General features: G+C 42.8%; 1 protein-coding gene across 2 annotated transcripts in view; it reads left to right on the top strand.

Annotated features, from left to right (window-relative positions):
* LOC140204292 (transmembrane protein 164) overlaps positions 1 to 11,034 on the top strand; it is a 149,425-nt gene extending 138,391 nt beyond the window's left edge. For both annotated transcript variants that reach the window (XM_072270887.1, XM_072270888.1), the window contains one exon: positions 6,801 to 11,034. In XM_072270887.1, the coding sequence (XP_072126988.1) occupies positions 6,801 to 7,007 (207 nt within the window). In that variant the 3' untranslated portion in view covers positions 7,008 to 11,034. The remainder of the gene's footprint in view (positions 1 to 6,800) is intronic.
* Positions 11,035 to 21,586: the final 10,552 nt, after the last annotated feature.

The following is a 21,586-nucleotide window of genomic DNA, read 5'->3' as shown; positions in this document are numbered from 1 at the left end:
CACAGAAAGAAATCTGGCAGACCTACTAGTGGAACTATCTCTTCGCCACCTTGCCAATCCAGGAGCAAAAAGGGATGGACAATCAATGTAACATTGACAGAGATGCTGACTTCCCATGAAAACAAACTAAATACAATCTCAAGATCTGTGAAATTGAATACAAATATCACTAATGTTCTTTTGATCTATGAAGAATCAGTAGAACATTAGTTTTATTCAATAGTTTTGCTCCTTTTTATTAGAGTGTTGGCGCATGGCCAAGTGGTTAAGGCTTCAGTCTAGTGATCTGAAGGTCACTAGTTCGAGCTTCAGCTGAGGCAGTGTGTTGTGTCCTTGAGCAAGGAAATTATCCACACATTGCTCTGCGACGACACTGGTGCCAAGCTGTAAAGGCCCTAGTACCCTTCCCTTGGACAACATCGGTGATGTGGTGAGGGGAGACTTGTAGCATGGGCAACTGCTGGTCTTCCATACAACCTTACCCAGGCCTGCGCCCTGGAAAACCTTCCAAGGCGCAAATTCATGGTCTCACAAGACTAACGAATGCCTATTTATTAAAGAGAATATATAGCAGCTTTCCAGTAAACTTTACAGCCACACTTTGCAATTAGAATCAGATTTATTATCTCTGCCATATGTCATAAAATTTATGGTTTTGTGACAGCAGTACAGCATAAGACTTAAAAATGACTATAAGTTACACAGAGTCTGGCCCTGTGGCTCAGAAGGGTAGGGAAAGGAAGAGGAAGGCAGTAGTGATAGGGGACTCTATAGTTAGGGGGTCAGACAGGCGATTCTGTGGATGCAGGAAAGAAACTTGGATGGTAGTTTGCCTCCCAGATGTCAGGTCTAGGATGTTTCAGATCGCGTCCAAGATATCCTGCCGTGGGAGGGAGAACGGCCAGACATCGTGGTACATATTGGTACCAATGACATAGGCAGGAAAACGGAAGAGGTCCTGAAAAAAAGAGTCCTGGGAGTTAGGAAGGAAGTTGAGAAGCAGGACGGCAAAGGGTTTACTGCCTGTGCCACGAGACAGTGAGAATAGGAATAGAATGAGGTGGAGGATAAATGCGTGGCTGGGGATTGGAGCAGGGGGCAGGTGTTTCAGATTTCTGGATCATTGGGACCTCTTTTGGGGCAGATGTGACCTGTACAAAAAGGATGGATTGCACTTGAATCCCAGGGGGACCAATATCCTGGCGGGGAGGTTTGCTAAGGCTACTGGGGAGAGTTTAAAATAGAATTGTTGGGGGGTGGGAACTGAACTGAAGAGACTGGGGAAGAGGAGGTTGGCTCACAAATATAGAAAGCTTGTAGGCAGTGTGTGAGGGAGGATAGGCTGGTGATAGAGAAGGGACACGCTCAGACCGATGTTTGAGATGTGTCTATTTTAATGCAAGGAGTGTTGTGAACAAAGCGGATGAGCTTAGAGTGTGGATCAATACTTGGAGATATGATGTGGTGGCCATTACAGAGACTTGGATGGCTCAGGGACAGGAATGGTTACTTCAAGTGCCGAGTTTTAGATATTTCAGAAAGGACAGGGAGGGAGGGAGGCAAAAGAGGTTGCACTGTTGATCAGAGATAGTGTCACGGCTGCAGAAAAGGTGGACGCCATAGAGGGATTGTCTACGGAGTCTCTGTGGGTGGAGGTTAGGAACAGGAAAGGGTTAGTAACTTTACTGGGTGTTTTTTTTATAGGCCGCCCAATATTAACAGGGATATCGAGGAGCAGATAGGGAAACGGATCCTGGAAAGGTGTAATAATAACAGAGTTGTCGTGATGGGAGATTTTAATTTCCTAAATATCGATTGGCATCTCCCTAGAGCAAGGGGTTTAGATGGGGTGGAGTTTGTTAGGTGTGTTCTGGAAGGTTTCTTGACACAATATGTAGATAAGCCTACAAGAGAAGAGGCTGTACTTGATCTGGTGTTGGGAAATGAACCTGGTCAGGTGTCAGATCTCTCAGTGGGAGAGCATTTTGGAGATGGTGGTCATAATTTTATCTCCTTTACAATAGCATTGGAGAGAGATAGGAATAGACAAGTTAGAAAAGCATTTAATTGGAGTAAGGGGAGTTATGTGGCTAACAGGCAGGAAATTGGAACCTTAAATTGGAAACAAGATGTTCTCAAGGAGAAGTACGGAAGAAATGTGGCAAATGTTCAGGGGATATTTGTGTGGAGTTCTGCATAGGTACGTTCTAATGAGACAGGGAAGTTATGGTAGGGTACAGGAACCGTGGTGTACAAAGGCTGTAATAATCTAGTCAAGAAGAAAGGAAAAGCTTACAAAAGGTTCAGAGAGCTAGGTAATGTTAGAGATATAGAAGATTATAAGGCTAATAGGAAGGAGCTTAAAAAGGGGCCATGAGAAGGCCTTGGCGGACAGGATTAAAGAAAACTCCAAGGCATTTTACAAGTATGTGAAGAGCAAGAGGATAAGACGTGAAAGAATAGGACCTCTCAAGTGTGACGGTGGGGAAGTGTGTATGGAACTGGAGGAAATAGCAGGGGTACTTAATGAATACTTTACTACAGTATTCACTATGGAAAAGGATCTTGGTGATTGTAGTGCTGACTTGCAGCAGACTGAAAAGCTTGAGCAGGTAGATATTAAGAAAGAGGATGTGCTGGAGCTTTTGGAAAGCATCAAGTTGAATAAGTCACCGGGACTGGATGAGATGTACCCCAGGCTACTCTGGGAGGCAAGGGAGGAGATTGTTGAGCCTCTGGCGATGATCTTTGCATCATCAATGGGGACGGGAGAGGTTCTGGAGGATTGGAGGGTTGCGGATATTGTTCCTTTATTCAAGAAAGGGAGTAGAGATAGCCCAGGAAATTATAGACCAGTGAGTCTTACCTCAGTGGTTGGTAAGTTGATGGAGGCAATCCTGAGAGGCAGGCTTTATGAACATTTGGAGAGGTATAATATGATTAGGCGTAGTCAGCATGGCTTTGTCAAAGGCAGGTCGTGCCTTACGAACCTGATTGAATTTTTTGAGGATGTGATTAAACACATTGATGAAGAAAGAGCAGTAGATGTAGTGTATATGGATTTCAGCAAGGCATTTGATAAGGTACCCCATGCAAGGCTAATTGAGAAAGTAAGGAGGCATGGGATCCAAGGGGTCATTGCTTTGTGGATCCTGAACTGGCTTGCCCACAGAAGGCAAAGACTGGTTGTAGACAGGTCATATTCTGCATGGGGTTCGATCACTAGTGGGGTGCCTCAGGGATCTGTTCTGGGACCCTTATTGTTCGTGATTTTTATAAATGACCTGGTTGAGGAAGTGGAGGGATGGGTTAGTAAGTTTTCTGATGACACAAAGGTTGGAGGTGTTGTGGATAGTGTGGAGGGCTGTTAGAGGTTACAGCGGGACATTGATAGGATGCAAAACTGGGCTGGGAAGTGGCAGATGGAGTTCAACCCAGATAAGTGTGAAGTAGTTCATTTTGGTAGGTCAAATATGATGGCAGAGTATAGTATCAATGGTAAGACTGTTGGCAGTGTGGAGGATCAGAGGAATCTCGGGGTCCGAGTCCATAGGACACTCAAAGCAGCTGCGCAGGTTGACTGTGTGGTTAAGAAGGTGTATAGTGTATTGGCCTTCATCAATCGTGGAATTGAATTTAGGAGCTGAGAGGTAATGTTGCAGCTATATAGGACCCTGGTCAGGCCCCACCTGGAGTACTGTGCTCAGTTCTGGTCGCCTCACTACAGGAAAGATGTGGAAACCATAGAAAGGGTGCAGAGGAGATTTACAAGGAGGTTGCCTGGATTGGGGAGCATGCCTTATGAGAATAGGTTGAGTGAACTCGGTCTTTTCTCCTTGGAGTGATGGAGGGTGAAAGGTGACCTGATAGAGGTGTATAAGATGATGAGGCATTGATCATGTGGATAGTCGGAGGCTTTTTCCCAGTGCTGAAATGGTTACCACAAGAGGACACAGGTTTAAGGTGCTGGGGAGTAGGTACAGAGGAGATGTCAGGGGTAAGTTTTTTCACTCAGAGAGTGGTGAGTGCATGGAATGGGCTGCCGGCAACGGTGGTGGAGGCGGATACAATACGGTCTTTTAAGAGACTTTTGGATAGGTACATGGAGCTTAGAAAAATAGAGGGTTATAGGTAAGCCTAGTAATTGCTAAGGTAGGGACGTGTTCGGCACAACTTTGTGGGCCGATGGGCCTGTATTGTGCTGTAGGTTTTCTATGTTTCTAATATAAATAGTGCAAAATTTGTACAATGAGATAGTAATTATGGGTTTTTGGATGGTTCCAAAATCTGCTGGTGGAAGGGAAGGAGCTGTAACTAGACCTGTGTGGGTGCTCAGGCTCGTGTGCCTCCACCCCAGTGGTAGCAATGTGAAGAGGTAATACCCCAGGATAGTGAGGGTTTTTAATGCCTTCTTGAAGAGCCAGTGGTGGGGAGGTTTATGCCCATGATGGAACTGGCTGTGTCTGCAACCCTCTGCTGCCTTTTCCAGTCTTGTGCATTGGAGATTCCATACTATGCTGTGATACAACCAGTCACGATGCACTCCAGCATACATCTGTAAACGTTTGCTGGAGTCTTTTGTGACATATCAAATCTTCTCAAATTCGTAAGGAAATAGAGGAAATGATTGCATGGATGTGTTGGGCCCAGGATAAATCCTTTGAGATGTGGACATCCAGTGATATACTCATGGAATAGACTCTTTTCTTGGCTTCATTTGGTGAATATTTGTCAGGACTCTCCTGATCCTTTTTGGAAGAGGGTAACCTGAGTATGCAAACTTGACTTTTAGTTTCAGATCTAGACAGTTGCATCTCAAGCAGTACCAGCTCATCAGTCCTGCACTGACATGTTAGCTTCAGTTGTTGTGTTCTGTTCTCACAGCTTGAAACCACAATCTTCTGATTAGTGTCAGAGTGCTTCCCATCAAGGCAGGGAAAACAGTGAAGAGAATGTTTCCCCAACATCAGATGTTTGAGCTTCAGGAAATAAATAGCTCTTGAAATAAAAGCCACATCCAGTGCCATGTGCTAGCAAGAGCAGGACTATGTATCTATCAGTAGGTGGCCGGAGTGATGGTGTTAGGGAAGGGATTCTGACTCCTGGGATATTGGGACCACTGAGGAAGGTGGACAAACGGGTGGTCCTTGGGCTATGTTGGGAGAGATGGGCTGCTTCCTAGTCTGTTAAGAGGTTTTAAACTAGAATAGCAAGGGGGAGTTCTTACTAAGCTTGTTTTTACTAATTAACTTGGTTGGAAAAATACCTATATATATACTAGTCTGTAGCTAATTAATGTACTAGTGCAACTTTTGTGATGTCAGCCAAAAGCGTTTCAATTTTCTGAAGCATGTATGTTACAATTTTTGGAAGCCTTATGTGATGTGGGAAGTCACAAGGGTTCAGGCTGGAGTTTCAACCTGTTGAACAAATAGGTACATCGAGTTATATTGGTGCTGTTGGAGACGTAGTTCCAGGGCGACTGACAATGGGAACTCAACGTCCTGGAGTATTCAGTATTTGAGAAGGAAAATGAACAAAGAAAAAGAGATGAGATGGTGTTTGTAAAAGAGGAGATGAATGTGACGGTGAAGGCAGACATTAGCTCAGAGGATCGGTATCAGGAATTTATGTAGATGGAGCTTAGAAACACCATTGGGCTAAAACCTTGGGGGCTCCCCTAATAGTTTTAATGCTGTTTGGAGAATCAAGAACATGGAACCTTCCTCCCCTAGAATTGCTCTGGTGTAGAAAACAAATTTAGCATTAATTATTGAACTTACTTGTATCTGTGCTGCCTGTTTAAAAATTGTGAAGCAGCTGATTTTTGAATTCTCTGCCACTCTCGACGATAGTTGTCACACTCTCTCTGCAGTCTTCTCTCCCTAGTCGGGTTCAGATTCGTATACCTGTCGAAGTGTAGAATGAAATGTGTCAACACAACCCACTCCTGACAGCGTTCCTTCGGGGCGCTACAGTGGCGTAGCAGTTAGCACAATGGCATCAGAATTTGCAGTTCAATTCCGGCATCTTCTGTAAGAAAGTTTGTATGGCATTCCCCTGTGTGCGTGGGTTTCCTCTGGGTGCTCTGCTTTCCACCCACTGTCCAAAGATGTGCCAGTTAGTTGGTTAATTGGTCATTGTAAGTTGTCTTCTGGGGAGGCTAGGGTTAAGTCAGTGGGTTGCTGGGCAGCACGGCTTGATGGGCCAGAAGGGCCCGTTCTGCACTGTGCCTTGAAATAAAAAAAATAGATAAGTCGAAGGATGTGTGGGGGGCAGCCCATCTACCCTCTCTCCCACTTCCTAATACTTCCTCCTCTCCCTACTCAGCAATGTCTCACCCTTCCTTTTCAAAAGAATCTTTTTTTTTCCTGCTTTGTGGGATAATGGATTACACTTGCTACTTCTCGTCTGTAGACCAGAATTTATACCACCAAGGACACCATGTCCCAGCTATAAAATAAACAATCTCAAGTTGGCAGGGCCGTAAAAAAGCAAGGCATTAGAAGTGTTTTTTTTAAAAAAAGGTCACTTGTATTTTTGTCATAGAGGAAAATGTCTTTAAATAGAAGCTATACTTACTGGGTTGGCTGCTTCTGTTAATGTTCCAGTCAAGACTGATGACTCCAAATAACTGTTGCAGGCGTAAATCCACTACTGTGTGTTAATACCTGTTTAAAGATGTAAAATAAAATCCTGCTCCACAAACAAATAATGCTGTCAATAAAATGGCCCATAGTGCCTTGAGGACCGTTTAATGGCAAAGTGTAAGTTTTGACTATTTTGTTGTATATTTTAAGGTCACGGAGGTTAACCTGAACAACATGCTCTGTCCTGCGATATCCGACCCCTTCTACAGCTCCTGGTATCGGATCTGGGCATCGGGACATCAAACGGTGATGACAGTGACGCACGGAAAACTGGTCACTCTCCTGTTCTACATCGCTGCTCCTGCTCGCAAGTATCTGGTGGATGTGGTCAAGCTGCCAATCAAGAAATTTGTTTGAATCAATGCAGCAAATGCTCTCCAGAAATGTACATCTCTTAGGCAAATGTTAGAAACTGGAAAAGAGAAGATTCTAAAAGGGGGATTTTTTAAAAATATTTTGTTGACTGCAGTCAATGACTCAGGAGCTTTAAGGGAGCTTTATCTGAAATAGTTTTATACTTTTGTAATGCATAATGAAAGTGGCTGTGCACAGAGATTTAAAATTTCAGATTAAATGAGCAAGTTCAAAAAGGGAAGTTGTCATTCAAAACAAGTTTCAGAGACAGATAGAGGGAAAATACTGGGCCAGATACTTTGCTCTTTTCCCATTGCCATTCATTACCTCAGTCGCGAGTGTTGTATCTAGAACATCCCCACCCAAATATCTTTGCTTGTACATTTGAAAAAGATGGATCACGTACTTGTGTCTGACTCGTAAACAACATTGATGAAAAATTGATTCTGTTTATTTATATTAACTTTTTATCCATGCAGTTAAATGAATGAAGCTTGTTTACTCAAATAGAACTGAGAATACTGCAAGATCACAGAGTTCAAATGTGGAAGGTGGTGGCATTTGCAATCAACTTGCATGAACTCTCCTAATTCTTCCATCACTGATTAATTTTGTTTCCAACTGATGTGTTGTATTGATCATATTCCTGCACCGACAACCTGCTTCCTGGCCTTAAAGGATGTGTGATGGCTGTTACTGTAAGGAATTAGTTTGTTCCGCTCTGCTTGCCATCCCGGGAGATGTCCCAACAAAAAAAAAGACTTGGCCAGGAGCATGTGCAAGTTGAGTACATGCTGCCCATTTGAAAACCTAATGCACTGTCTCTCAGCACCCAGTTTTACTTGCCTGTTGCTGAACTTACATAAATACTTATATTGTGAGGAAAGACGATGGCTCCGCCTCGCATTGCCACATGCTGTTACCCAGATGATTCTTTGGAGAGAAATGCGTTAAGATGGGTTGTGCTATTTTACATGTATGAAAACAATGTTTTAGATGCATTTGCTGCATTTAATTCCTCCTAAAAATTGAAATTTCATCCATTTTTGTTTAATAATGATGGTCACTTGTGCTTTGATGTGTTGCTTAAGTTATCAAAAATTTGATGTACCTGTTAAAATGGTTTATACGTGGTCAGACAAGTAAACCTTGGTCTGCAGCTCAGCAAGCATATTCCAAAATCATGTTGATTTCCCACTGCATTAACAGGAAAACATCTTTCAAATTTAAAATAGCTGTCATATGTAATCTAAAGGTTCTTAATGTTTTATTGATACAGTGAAATGTCATTTAGACCTTGTTTTATATTTTTATGGTACATGCAATGAGAAGACTGAAAGAAATGAGGCTGAGTTATAATCAGTGTTTGACTCATTTCTTATTCATCTGACTGGCTATCTGCTGCAAATAGTATCAGTCTTCATTGCAAGGAAGGCATCTGTGCAAATTTCTAAGGGGTTTTATTTTGTATTCCTGAAAAATCCCATTTCTAGAATTTTGCTGATGCTCAAATTGAATAAGCACAATGGTTTTTTAAAAAAGAAGCCTCATTTTCAATGTGGGGAAATATCTTGCAGTGATAATTTATTTCAGTGATGTGGATAACTTGAAGAAGCATAAGTACAAGCTAACCAGCATCTTATTCCCCTCCATTTCACCTGTACAACATAATTCCTCATGAAAGCAATTTAAAATTTCTTACTATAATCAAAAGTTAACATGACTTATCTCAATACACAGGAAAAAAAAAGTTTGAGTTGGAATCCTTTTGGTGGGAAGTACATTGATATTTTTAAATTGTGCTTATTATTAAATTCTCCCTTACTGATTTGTTTCTTTTACTATGTTGGAGCTTTTTTTTTGTGATTGGGCTTGTAAATTGTATTGAAATTGCCACTAAATCACTGTGTTGCTATTCCCTCCTTTTCCCACTACGTGATTCTGGCAGTCTATCACAAGAATGTTTCGATAGTTAGTTAACGCTGCTTCTCTAGGAATGCAGTGGAAAGCATTTTAGAATCTGAGACGGTGCCTTTCCTCTTCTCCAGGTGGGATTTCAGCTCACTGGAATTAGCAAAAAAGCAACTTTCCCAAAACGAGTTGTGTTAGGCCCACTCCATCATTCAGGGACTTTAATCTTCTGACACTGGTTTGTTGATGGTCAACTGTCTTCAAAAGACAGTGGTTTAGTGGGTGAAGGCTTCATTCACTTTTCATGTTTTCTGCACATAAAGCAATTCTGCATCTGATACATAGTTTGTGCTATTTCCACCCTGTTAACAATGACACAATGCAACTGGCAGCCTCAAGCCCATAAGAGGAAATTCTAGAGGTGATTCATCACTGTGCTATATGTACTGTAAAGATGAGCGAACAGATTAGGCCAAGGTGCCCTCTTCAGTTAAAGTGGCTTCCTCACCCTCAGAGGGCTGTTAGTTCTTGAAGTAAAAATGCTTGTTAATTGTAAAGTGGTCCTTCAGAAGGGAAGGATGGTGGGTAGGGGGGGGGGAATAAGCCATTAAGTTTCAACATTGCCATGTAATTTTCCTACAATGAGAAAATATTAAGTATAAGTGGAATCAGCCTTAGGTTCCTTGAGCCTTTGCCATCATTCTATGAAGTTATGGCAAGCCCACCTCCTCAAGTTCACTTCCCAGCCTGGTCACCATATTGGTTATGATGTCCTTGATGTAGAAAATTATTTTGAATATCAGCTCAGTGACTAAACATGGTTAACCCTCTAGAATCACAAAAATTAATAACTCTCTGTGTTTGGAAATTTTTACCTCTCCTCAATTCCAAATGGCCTAATCTGAGATTGTCTCCTAAATAGCAAAGCCTGAGACTGTCTCCTAAATATGCAATTCCGCAGATTGAGTTTTGTCCCTTTGTTTCCCTCAGAGTCATTGACATCGCCTGTAAACTCCTTATTCACATCACTCCTCATACAACAATCCCTATCTCAGGAAAATGGGATTTAAATATCAGAAATATACACTCTAGAACCTGTGCTCTACTAACTGTATTTTTTAAATAGTTAACCCAGATTCAGGATTTTTAAGAAAAAAAATTGTATCAATGTAATACTATTTGAAACTATTAATTGCAAACTAAGGCATTAGTTGGAAATTGAGTTTTGAGAAGTCAAAAACCATGTGTGAATTTTGCAATGCCTAAATGACTGGTAGAGAATGGATGACATTTTACATTTCAATGGATTTGTGCCTTTGGGGTACATTTTATAAAATGGCTTCTTCTACACTGCTTTTTTTATAGCCCCACGGGGAAGTTCAAACTGAAGATGTTCCAAATCCACAGTGTGATCTCTCTGTAATATTAAAGGCACAACAGAAGCTGGAAACTTGTGCAAAGGCCTTATGGCTGACACAACTAAATCCACAAAATAAGGATGCCTGTGTTGAGATGATATTTCGGGGGTTGGGGTGAGAAAGAGGACTTAACCCTAGAAGCTGTAAAAAAAAACCTAAGTTTTGCTTCCTCCCCCCCATATTTTGATAAGATACTTTTCAAAGTTGCTGAATAGCTTCAAGATTATGTGGCCTTCTTAAATATATCTGTAAACCTTTTAGAAGTACTGATATGCCAACTCAGGGAGACAAGGAACTGCTTGGAATCATCTAGTCAGTAAAACTGAAAACTAGATGAATGTCTTAGAGGTATTTATTTCCAGGACTTTCCCTTTTACTGCTTTTAGCTAGGGAATATCAAGGGCCAGAAAAAAAATGTGTGATGATGACAATGCTATATTTTAATATTTCAAACAGATGTTTTCAGTTGTCTTGTTATTCTGAAATTTCACTGGCATCCAATACTTGTGGCTTTGGTCAGGTGTGTACCTCAACTAGAATGTTTTTTAATGAAAATTTTAAAATAGAATATTGATACTTACAGACTTATAGGGAAAAAGGAAGTTTGTAGCTACTTTTGGAGAATGTCGCATATTGTAAGTGAGATTTACCACTTGTGTAGTTTTTAAATAAAGAATCACTTCAAGCTGCTGCTTTTACAATTATGTCTGCATAGTGAAATTTATGTTATTATTGGAAGCATTTTATCACAAGCCACATATTTCTAAACATAGTTTGCTTTCTATGTTTATAGAAAATTGGTTATTAAAAGTTTTGCATTTTCATAACTGCCTTGTTAGTTGTGCCATCAATCTCAAGCCATAAATCAGTGTTTTAATAACAAATGTTACAGATTGTAGTATTTTTCACATCATTTGGTATTATACAGAATCTACAATTTTGTCTGCAAACTTATACACATCATGGGGAAGATGATCTAACATTTGGCATTTCTACTACCTCTGTACAGCATTTTTTTTGAAATACACTATTCCAATCTTGCAATTAATTCCACTAAGGAAAATGTGTACTTGGTACAGGAAAATTGAGGATTGTTTTTAGTTAACTTCTAGAGAAGATCAAGAACTTACTCTGATCAAAAATATTTTAATTTACAAGTGTTGCATGTTATTCTAATTAATTATTTCCATCCATTGTGGTTCCCCATTTTTCAATTTGATGTCTTCCTGCAACATACGTAACACCAATGTGGCACTAATCAAGTCACGGCCTGTAGGGTCGGTGCCTCAGCAGCTGAGGGTGTGGCTCTCAGAGAAAATCAGGGCTGCTCTGAAGCCACAACTAGAGGAGTGAAGAAATCCTGAGGAATTTGCAGCTGGTTAGAAAAATAGGGAGGAGGGCAAGGCTACAGAGGGATTTTGCAATCACAATGGGAAATTTTGAGATGCTTGTTTTGGTGTTATGCAGCTCAACATAATTTGGACCTCAGACAGGTTTCGAATGTTCACGGTAGTACAGCGTAACGTGATTACAGTGGCAGTGATCCAGGTTTAGTTCTGCCACTTTCTGTAAGGACTTCGTACATTCTCCCCGTTACCCAACGGGTTTCCTCCCACATTCCAAAGACATGCAGGCCAGTAGGTTAAGTGATGACAAGGGTGTAATTGGGCAGCACAGGCTGGTTGGGCCGCAAAGGCCTGTTAGTGTGCTGTATCTCTAAATAAAAGTTATGGAGGATGAAGGGTGTGAAGCTAGATAGCTGGGCAAGAGCTAGTTGAGTTTATAAGTTTAAGAGCATAAAAGGGTGGTGGTTTTGACAAACTGAAGCAGAAGAGATCCGGAGTTACCTTCAGATCAAATCAGGACATTGTTTACAGCAGCTTGGTTATCCTTACTGAGACAAGCAATTTTACACAGTTAAGTGACAATAGAGATGGTGTGAAGTTGGAAATGGCTCAGGGTGAAGGTAGAGGTTCAGATTTGTTTTATTTATCACATGTACATTGAAACATGCCGCAAAGTGCGCCATTTTGCATGAACAACCAACACAACCCAAGGTTGTGCTGGGGGCAACACACAAGTGTTACCATGTATTCTGGTGCCAACATGGCATGCCCACGATGCTCGGCAGAACAATACAGAACACAACAGCCAACAAAACAAGCCCCTTTCCTCTCTCCCTCCCTCCGTCCCACCCACCACCCACATACATACAATCCTCCAACCCTCAGGACAGGAAGTCTCTGGCCTCCAGCCTCCAGGTGGGATGCAAGGTTGGGAAAGAGTTTTCCACCCCTTTCCTTGGCCACTCTCAGAGAGTCATAAAGTCGGGAATAGAGTTTGTAATGGGAAATGAAAACTATGTCTTCAGTCTTCCCACATTTAATTAGACTACAATTTTACTTATCCAGTACTGGACAGGGAGGTGACTAAGCTGCAAGCAGGAGATTGAGAGCTGTGGTGTAAAGAGTCTGGCTGCACGAGTGTACACATGACCTGATCTTGTGTTCGTAGTTTCCGTTGCCTGACTGAAAAATTAAAGCAGCTTCCAACTGAGTGTGAGAGGAGAAGACAGTCACTGCGAAACATGATCACTCTTACCCAACCAGTCACAGACGGAGCATCTCCCTCCCATCTCAGAGCGTGTTGGAGGGTGATGTGGTATTAGCAGAAACCCAACCTGCCAGTTTTAGCCTTGAAACGTAGTGTCGAGATCAGGTATGCTCAAGAGAAAAGCTGTGGATGGTGGGAAGAGCAAAGTGAGGTCATGGAGAAGGGTGCCAGGGGCAGAGCTGATAGGAAACTAGCAACACCATCCACATGCCAGCAGGAGGTTGGTGGGCACAAGACAGGAGCAGATGGTGAATCAAGCTTTAAATTTAGTACAGATCAAAGGGAAATGAGAAAAGCATATTTCTGAGGAAATCTGAATAATATCCATGGTTAGAGAAAGCGATTCAGCAGAAATGGCCAAACATGTGATTTGCGGAGCCCCTCACACTTGAAGCAAAGGTAAAGTAGGTGTGAGTGTGCAGGAAAAGGCCTGTGAAGAGAAACTGGAAGCAATCTTTACATTTAAGTTCGAAGAAATGAGGAACACAAATTCTTTATGACACAATCAAACCTGGCACAACTGAGGATGTATGGTGTTGGTAGCCAGAGTCCTTGGAGAGTGGCGAACAGGGAGTGTAATCCTTGGGGTAGGGCAGGAGAGGGAGATTTGTAATTGGGGATGGATGCCGAGGACATGAATAAGCAGACCATTTAACTGGTGAAATGATATACTGATGCAACATGCATACCTGTTAGAAACTGAAAAATTGCCAGTATCAGGGATTGATCTGGTGTGGGTTACTGCTGACTCATAATCACTGTACTGCTCATAATTACTGCCAGAAACCTTGCAGCTCAGCTCTTACAGTGGATCTGACAACTTTATTGCTAAAAGATTGCAAAGATTTAATCACAATTCTAACAGTTTTCCTTCCTTCCTTTTGGACTGAATAGTTAACTCTGTGACTTCAGTAACCTGCCTTTCTCTCTGTCAGAAATAGCCACTTCTGCTGCCAAGTCATCCATATGTGAAATTGGCTCAGTTTTTGCTCTCCATATGCACAGCCTGACTTGCTGGGCAGATCTTGTACGTTGCAATTTTTTTTTCATTCCATTTGTCTGTTATTAGTCTCTAATTACTGCCACTAATCCACTGACCACAGCTTATTGCCGTAGCAATCCTTGCCTCACTTTACTTTTTCTTATTTACTTTCCTTCACCCCAACCCTCACAAAGAATTCAAATTCCATTCTTTTGCTTCCTATTTCCACCTTGCTGTTACTTTCAAAGTTGATTTCCTACTATTCCCTTCCTTTTCTAGATTACCTCCATTTTCAGGGACAAGTTACAGACTTGCACAATGGCTTGTGTCAGAACTCTATTCCATTCCTCCAGCTACATCTTTTTCATTCATTTGTTCTAGTAGATTTTCCTCAAGGGTGCTTGAGGTTTTCTTTCTTCCTGAACAGTGGCTCGCATGTCCCCAACCAAGTTGGCATAAACCTCGGGATCTCGTCTGTTTCCTGCACCATGTCTCACCTCCTCCCGGACAGAGCAAGGATTGAAGGCCCTTACCCTCCACCCACTAGCCTCTGCATTCAACCTTTTCCACCATCTTCAGCAAGGTTCTCTCACTTGCCACCTCTTACCCTCCCTGCATGTTAAAGGGATCATTCCTTTTGTTTCGTTGGTGGTCACCATTGTTTGTGCCTCCATGGTAGGCCAGTTGGCTTTGCTCCGAATTAACAGCATGCGTACATCCACGTCTGCATATTCATCATTCAGATCCACAATATATGCCATGTGTCCTGATTAAAACAGCCCATTTTGCTCCTGCGGCTTCATTTTAAACAGAAAATGGCATATGTTGTGCCCTAAGCAAGTCGCGAAATTAGTTTTGCTTTCTGGGTCCCCACAAATCAAGTGCCTTTGTATTGGCACATTCCCATGGAACCAGAGGACATACAACACCTATCCTTTTGCCTCTTCTCTTTCCATCTTCCAGGAATCCAAATGGTCAACTGAAGCAGCGATTCATGTGTACTTTCAGTACCCTGCACTGCTGTCAGTCTTCAAAATGTGGTCTCATCCACACTGGAGAAACCAAATGCTGATCGGGTTAACAAGTTGCTAATCAAATAAGGTTTATTCCAAACTTGAGGAACAGCATCTCATCCTCCATTTCAAATGCTTTGCCACTTGTCAGACTTTATTTTCAATTCTATGATAACTGTGGAAACTTATGGTAACCTGCATACGAACTGGCCGTTTTCTCCAAATTGTCCGGCTGTGGTATTGGCACAGGCTTTCCATTCTCCATTAGCCCAACCCGACCTGCTGGGCATGTCCTGTGCCCTCACATTCCACAACGGTTAGCACTCCTTTGTATTATTACAATAACTACAAAAATTAATCAATTGACCATTACTGTCAGCATGGCAACACTGGTCTCAGCCCATTACATTTCCTCCCCTCCAACCAAACTAAAACTTGGGAACAAAGAATGCAGATACTGGATACTGGAGCAAAATATAAACTGCTGGAGGAATTCAGTGGGTCAGGCAGCATCTGTGGGTGGGTGGGAATGTGGACAGTCAATGTTTCAGGTCGAGACCTTTCATCTGAACTGAAAGATTGCCAGCATACTTGATAAAGGAGAGGGGCAGAGCAAGAGCTAGCAAGTGATAGGTGGATCCAGGGGCACTGTGGCAATTGGCAGGTGCTCGTACTTGGTTCTGATGAACTGGGATGTCAGCTCTTGTTTCTCTTTCCACTGTTACTATCCGATCTGGTTAATTTTCCCAGCACTTACTTTCAATCTCACCTGTTCCTTCCAATTTCCATCCCATTCACCCCCCCATGTGATCATTTATTTCCTTCTGGTTGCATCTCTAGATATATAACTAAACTTCTCGTCACCCTTTCACTGTGTGACTGTTGGTCTCCGTTCTATCACAGGTCAATTCTCTTTATCTTTATTTCGAGATACAGCCTAGTATAAGCCCTTTGAGTAGCTCTGCCCAGCAACCACAGACAACCTCCGATTTGACCCTAATGTAATCATGGCACAATTTACAGTGACCAATTCACCTACTAACCGGGACGTCTTTGGACTGTGGGAGGAAACTGGAGCACCCGGAGAAAACCCACACATTCCATGGGAGGACGTACAGACTCCGTAGAGAAGATGCTGGGTTTGAACTCCAAACTCCGATGCCCCAAGCTGTGATAGGTAGATACTCCCTTTGTTTTCCCACCCCACCCCCTCCACCCACCAACTTCAATTGTATAATTTCTAACCAAAACATTAACTTTTCTCTTCATGGGTCTTGTCTGATGTGTGCTTTAGTTTCCTTTTTGGAAAGACAATTAGTACAAAGGGTTAACACAGAACAGTACAGGCCCTTTGGCAAATGATGTGCTGCCAACTATCATAAACCTTCTCCACAATCAATCTAACCCTTCCCTCCTACACAACCCAGAACACTCCCTTTTTCTTACATCCATCTGTCTATTTGAATCTTGTAAATGTTCCTATTGAATCAGCCTCTACATCCACCCCCAGCAGTGTGTTCCAAGCATTCACTGCAGGTTATAGTCAAAAAAACTTCCTCAGCTAACATATTTCCTCCACTCACCTTAAACGGATGTCCTCTGGTATTAGCCATTAATAAGGGCATCCGTTAGTCTTGCGAGACCATGGATCTGCGCCTGGAAAGTCTTCATTCTCCAGGGCGCAGGCCTGGGCAAGGTTGTATGGAAGACCAGCAGTTGCCTGTGCTGCAAGATTCCCCTCTCCACGACACCAATGTTGTCCAAGGGAAGGACATTAGGACCCATACAGCTTGGCACCAGTGTCGTCACAGAGCACTGTGTGATTAAGTTCCTTGCTCAAGGACACAACACGCTGCCTCAGCTGGGGTTCAAACTTACAACCTTCAGATCGCTAGTCGAATGCCTTAACCACTTGGCCACGTGCCCACGGGTATTAGCCATTATCACCCTAGGAAAAAGTTGATGGTTGTCCGTGATATCTCTGCCTCTTATAATTGTATGCAGCTCTGTCATATCACCTCCGATCCGCCATCTCCCCAAAGAGAAAAACCCTAGCTTGCTCAACCTATTCTCTCAAGACATTCCACGTGCCTCAGTTCCAGAGGAGACGTTGGACTCCCTAGCCGGTGAGTGCACAAATAGCGAGCGGGGCAGTCAGAGTACTGTGTGCATCACAGTTCCCAAGGAGACATTGGATTGTGTATAATCAGGCACTTGACAAGGGCCAACAAAAAGAAGTCTGGTTTAAGCAGAGCAGCCCAGTGTTAGACTTTGGCTCATAGAAGCCCAGAAGAGGCAAAAGATGTAGGTAGATTTTTTTTTCATTTAATTTCTTTCTCGCTCTCTTGTTCCACTGTTAGAGCAGTGGAGATGCCGGGCAAGGTAGTGGAATATTCCCCTCACAGGATGTGGGAAGGCAGGGAGACCTCCACCGTCCCTGACAATTTCACATGCAAGGGATGCATCCAGCTGCAGCTCCTTTCAGACCATGTTATGGAATTGGAGCTGGAACTGGATGAACTCCGGATCATTTGGGAGTTGGAGGTTAATCGACAGGACATACAGGGAGGTACTTACACCCTAGGTGCAGGACACAGTAACTGGGTGACGATGGGGGGGGCGGGGGGGGGAAGGGGATAGGTAGCCAGTGCAGAGTACCACTGTGGCTGTTTCCTCAAGCCACAATAGGCAGGTTTCTGGCACTGAGTCCAGCCCTCTGTGGAGGTGGGGGGGAAGGGAAGAAGAGGAATGCAGTAGTGATAAAGGATTCAGTGGAGTCCATATTTAGAGGAGCAGACAGCAGATTCTATGGCCATGAAAGAGACACCCAGATGGTATGTTCCCTCCCAGGTACAGTACCAGGGTCGGAGATGTCACTGATTGGATCCACAGCATTCTAACGAGTGAGCAGCCCGAAGTCATGGTGCATAATGGTACCAATGATACATGTAGGAAAAGGGAGGAGGTTCTGAAGAGAGAGTATTAGGTAGAAAGCTGACAAGTAGGATCTCCTAGGTAGTCATCTCTGGATCACTGCCTGTACCATGTGCCAGTGGGGGTAAGGATAGGATGATTTGGCAGATGAGCACATGCCTGAGGAATTGGTGCAAGGTGCAGGGCTTCAGATTTCTGGATCATTGGGATCTCTTCTGGGCAAAGCATGACCTGTACAAATAGGATGGGTTACACCTGAATCCGCAGAGGACCAATATCCTCGCGGGTAGGTTTGTTAGAGCTGTCGGGGAGGGTTTCTACTAACTGGGTAGGAGGATGGGAAACAAAGTGATGGGGCTGAGGATGGGGAAGCTGGTGTACAAGTAGATGCAGCACGTGAGGAAGGACGGACAGATGATAGGGCAAAATTGCAGTCAGTAAGATGAGCTGAAGTGTAACATGGGAGCAAAATCGAAAAGGGTGATAAATACAGGACTGAAGATGTTATATTTAAATACATGTAGTAGACAGAATTAGGTGTTCTTGTAGTGCATTTAGAGATTGGCATGTGTGACATAGTGGGAATCATTGAATCATGGCTGAAAGAAAATCATAGTTAGGAGCTTAATATCCAAGGATACACATTGTATTGAACGGACAGGCAGGTAGGCAGAGGGAAGGGAACGGCTCTGTTGCTTAAGAATTGAAATTAAACCCTTAGAAAGAGGTAACATAGGACCGGAATGTGTAGAATGCTTGTGGATAGAATTATAAAAACTGCAAGGGTAAAAAGACCCTGATGGGAGTCATATACGAGCTTCAAAACAGTAGGTAGGAGGTGGAGAACAAATGAGATAGAAAAGGCATGTAAAAAGGCCAAATTACGGAAGTCATAGGGGATTTCAATATGCAGATGATTTGGGAAAATCAGTTTGATGCTGAATCCCAAGAGTTAGAATTTGTAGAATATCTATAAGGTGACTTTAGAGGAAAAGCAATTCTGGATTGGGTGTTAATGTAATGAACCAGATTTGATTAGGTTAAGGACACCTTGGGAGGCGGTGATCAAAATATGATACAATTCCCTCTGCAGTTTGAGAGGGAGAAGCTAAAGTCAGATGTATCCATATTACAGAGGAATAAAGGGAATTACAAAGAGGAGCTGGCCAAATTTGATTTGGAAAGGGACACTAGCAGAGCCACTTCACCGAGGAGGCTCTAGTTTCTGGGAATAGTTCACAAGTTGCAGGACAGGTATGTCCCACAGAAGTTGTTGTTCTCAAATGGCTAGGCTAGGCAACCGTAGCTGACAAGGGAAGGTAAGGACTGCATAAAAGCCAAGGAAAGAGCATGTAAGGTAGCAAAAGTGAGTGGCAAGTTAGATGATTGTAAAGTTTTTAAAATCCAGCAAAAGGCAACTAAAAAAAGCTATACAAAAGGGAAAAGATGAAATATGAGGGCAAACTAGCCAATAATATAAAGTGAGATACTAGAAGTTTTTTCAGGTATATAAGGAATGAAAGGGAGGTGAGAGTTGATATTGGATCACTGAAAAATGCTGCTGGTGAGATAGTAATGGGGGACAAAGGAATGGCTGGTGAGCTTAATAAATAACACACACAAAATACTGGAGGAACTCAGCAGGCCAGCCAGCACCTATAGAAAAAATTACAGTCAACATTTTGGGCTGAAACCCTTCAGCAGGACTGGAGAAAAAAACGCTATGGAGTAGATTTAAAAAGTGGGGGCATGGGGGAGAGAGGGCCACTAGGTGATAAGTGAATCCTGGAGGGGGTGGGATGAAGTAAAGAGCTGGGAAGTTGATTAGTGAGATGCGGTGAGAGAGGAAAAAGATGCTGCCTGGCCTGCTGAGTTCCTCCAGCATTTTGTGTGTGTTGCCCAGATTGCCAGCATCTGCAGATTTTCTCTTGTTTGAACTTAATAAGTACTTTGTTTCAGTCTTCACTGTAGAAGAGACTAGCTGTATGCCGGAGGTCTATAAGTGTCAGAGAGCAGGAGTGAGTGCCATTGCTATTACAAACTGAAATGCCTTAAGGTGGATAAGTCACCTGGACCAGATGGACTACGTCGCAGAGTTCTGAAAGAGGTTGCTGAAGAGATAATGGTTGCATTGGTCATGATCTTTCAAGAGTCACTTGATTCTGGCATGGTTCTAGAGAAATGGAAAATTGCAAATGTCACTCCACTCTTTAAGAAGGGAGGAAGACAAAAGAGAGGAAATTATAGGCCAGTTAGCCCAACCTCAGTGGTTGGGAAAGTGTTGGACTCCATTATTAAGGGCAAGGTTTTGGGGTACTTGGAAACCTATGATAAAATAAGTCAAAGTTAGCATGGTTTCTGTAAAGGGAAATCTTGCCTGACAAATCTGTTAGGATTCTTCGGGGAAGTAACAAGCAGAGTGGACAAAAGAAAGGCAGTGGATGTCATTTACTAAGATTTTCATAAGGCATTTGATAAAGTGTCTCACAGGAGGCTGCTTAAAAAGATAACATCCTGCATTGTTAAAGGGAATATACTGGTATGGACTGAAGAATAGCTGACAGGCAGGAGGCAGTGAGTGGAAATAAAAGGAGCCTTTTCTGGTTGGCTGTTGTTGACTAGTGGTGTTCCTCAGGGGTCAGTATTGGGACCACTACTTTTCACATTGTTTGTCAATGATTTAGATAGTGGAATTGATGGCCTTGTGGCAAAGTTTGTGGATGATACGAAGATAGGTGGGGGGGGAGGTAGTACTGAGGAAGCAATGTGATTGCAGCAGGAATTAGATAAACTGGAAGAATGGGCAATAAAGTGGTAGATGGAGTACAGTGTTGGGAGATGTATGGTAATGCATTTTGGTGAAAGGAACAATAGTGTGGACTATTATCTAAATGGAGAGAAAATTCAAACCTCATAGGTGCGAAGGGACTTAGGAGTTGTCATGCAAGACTCCCAGGATAATTCACAGGTTGAGTCTGTGGTAAAGAAGGCAAATGCAATGTTGGCATTTATTTCAAAGGGAATAGAAGATAAAAGCAAGGAAATAATGCTTAGCATTTATAAGACACTAGTCAGGCTATACCTAGAGTATTGTCAACGGTTTAGGGCCCCATATCTCAGAAAGGATGTGTTGTCATTGGACAGACTCCAGAAGAGGTTCACGAGGATGATTCTGGGAATGAAGGGATTAACATATGAGGAGCATTTGACAACTTTGGGTCTGTACTTTCCGGAACTTAGAAGAATGCCTAGGAATCTCATTGAAACTTACCGAATGTTGAAAGGACTAGATATGGTGGATGTAGAGAGGATGTTCCCTCTGGTAGGGGTAACCAGAACAAGACAGCACAGCCTCAAAATTGAGGGGCGACCTTTTAGAACAGACAGAGTAATTTTTTTTTATCCAGAGAGTGGTGAATCTGTGGAATGCTCTGCCACAGACTGCAGTGGAGGCCAGGTCCGCGAATGTATTTAACGCAGAAGTTGATAGATTTCTGATTGGTCCGGACATCAAGGGACATGGTGAGAGGGCAGGTGTATGGGGTTGAATGGGATCTGGGATCAGCCATGATGAAATGGTGGTGTGGACTTGATGGGCCATCTGGCCTAATTCTGCTCCTACATCTTATGATTTATACAGGATGGCAGAATATAGCATTAATGGTAAGACTATTGGCAGTGTGGAGGATCAGAGCGACCTTGGGGTCCGAG

Source organism: Mobula birostris, chromosome 10 (assembly GCF_030028105.1).
Source record: "Mobula birostris isolate sMobBir1 chromosome 10, sMobBir1.hap1, whole genome shotgun sequence".
NCBI lineage: Eukaryota > Metazoa > Chordata > Chondrichthyes > Myliobatiformes > Myliobatidae > Mobula > Mobula birostris.
The sequence above is the reverse complement of the archived record's forward strand: the minus strand, read 5'-3'. Positions and strand labels throughout refer to the sequence as shown.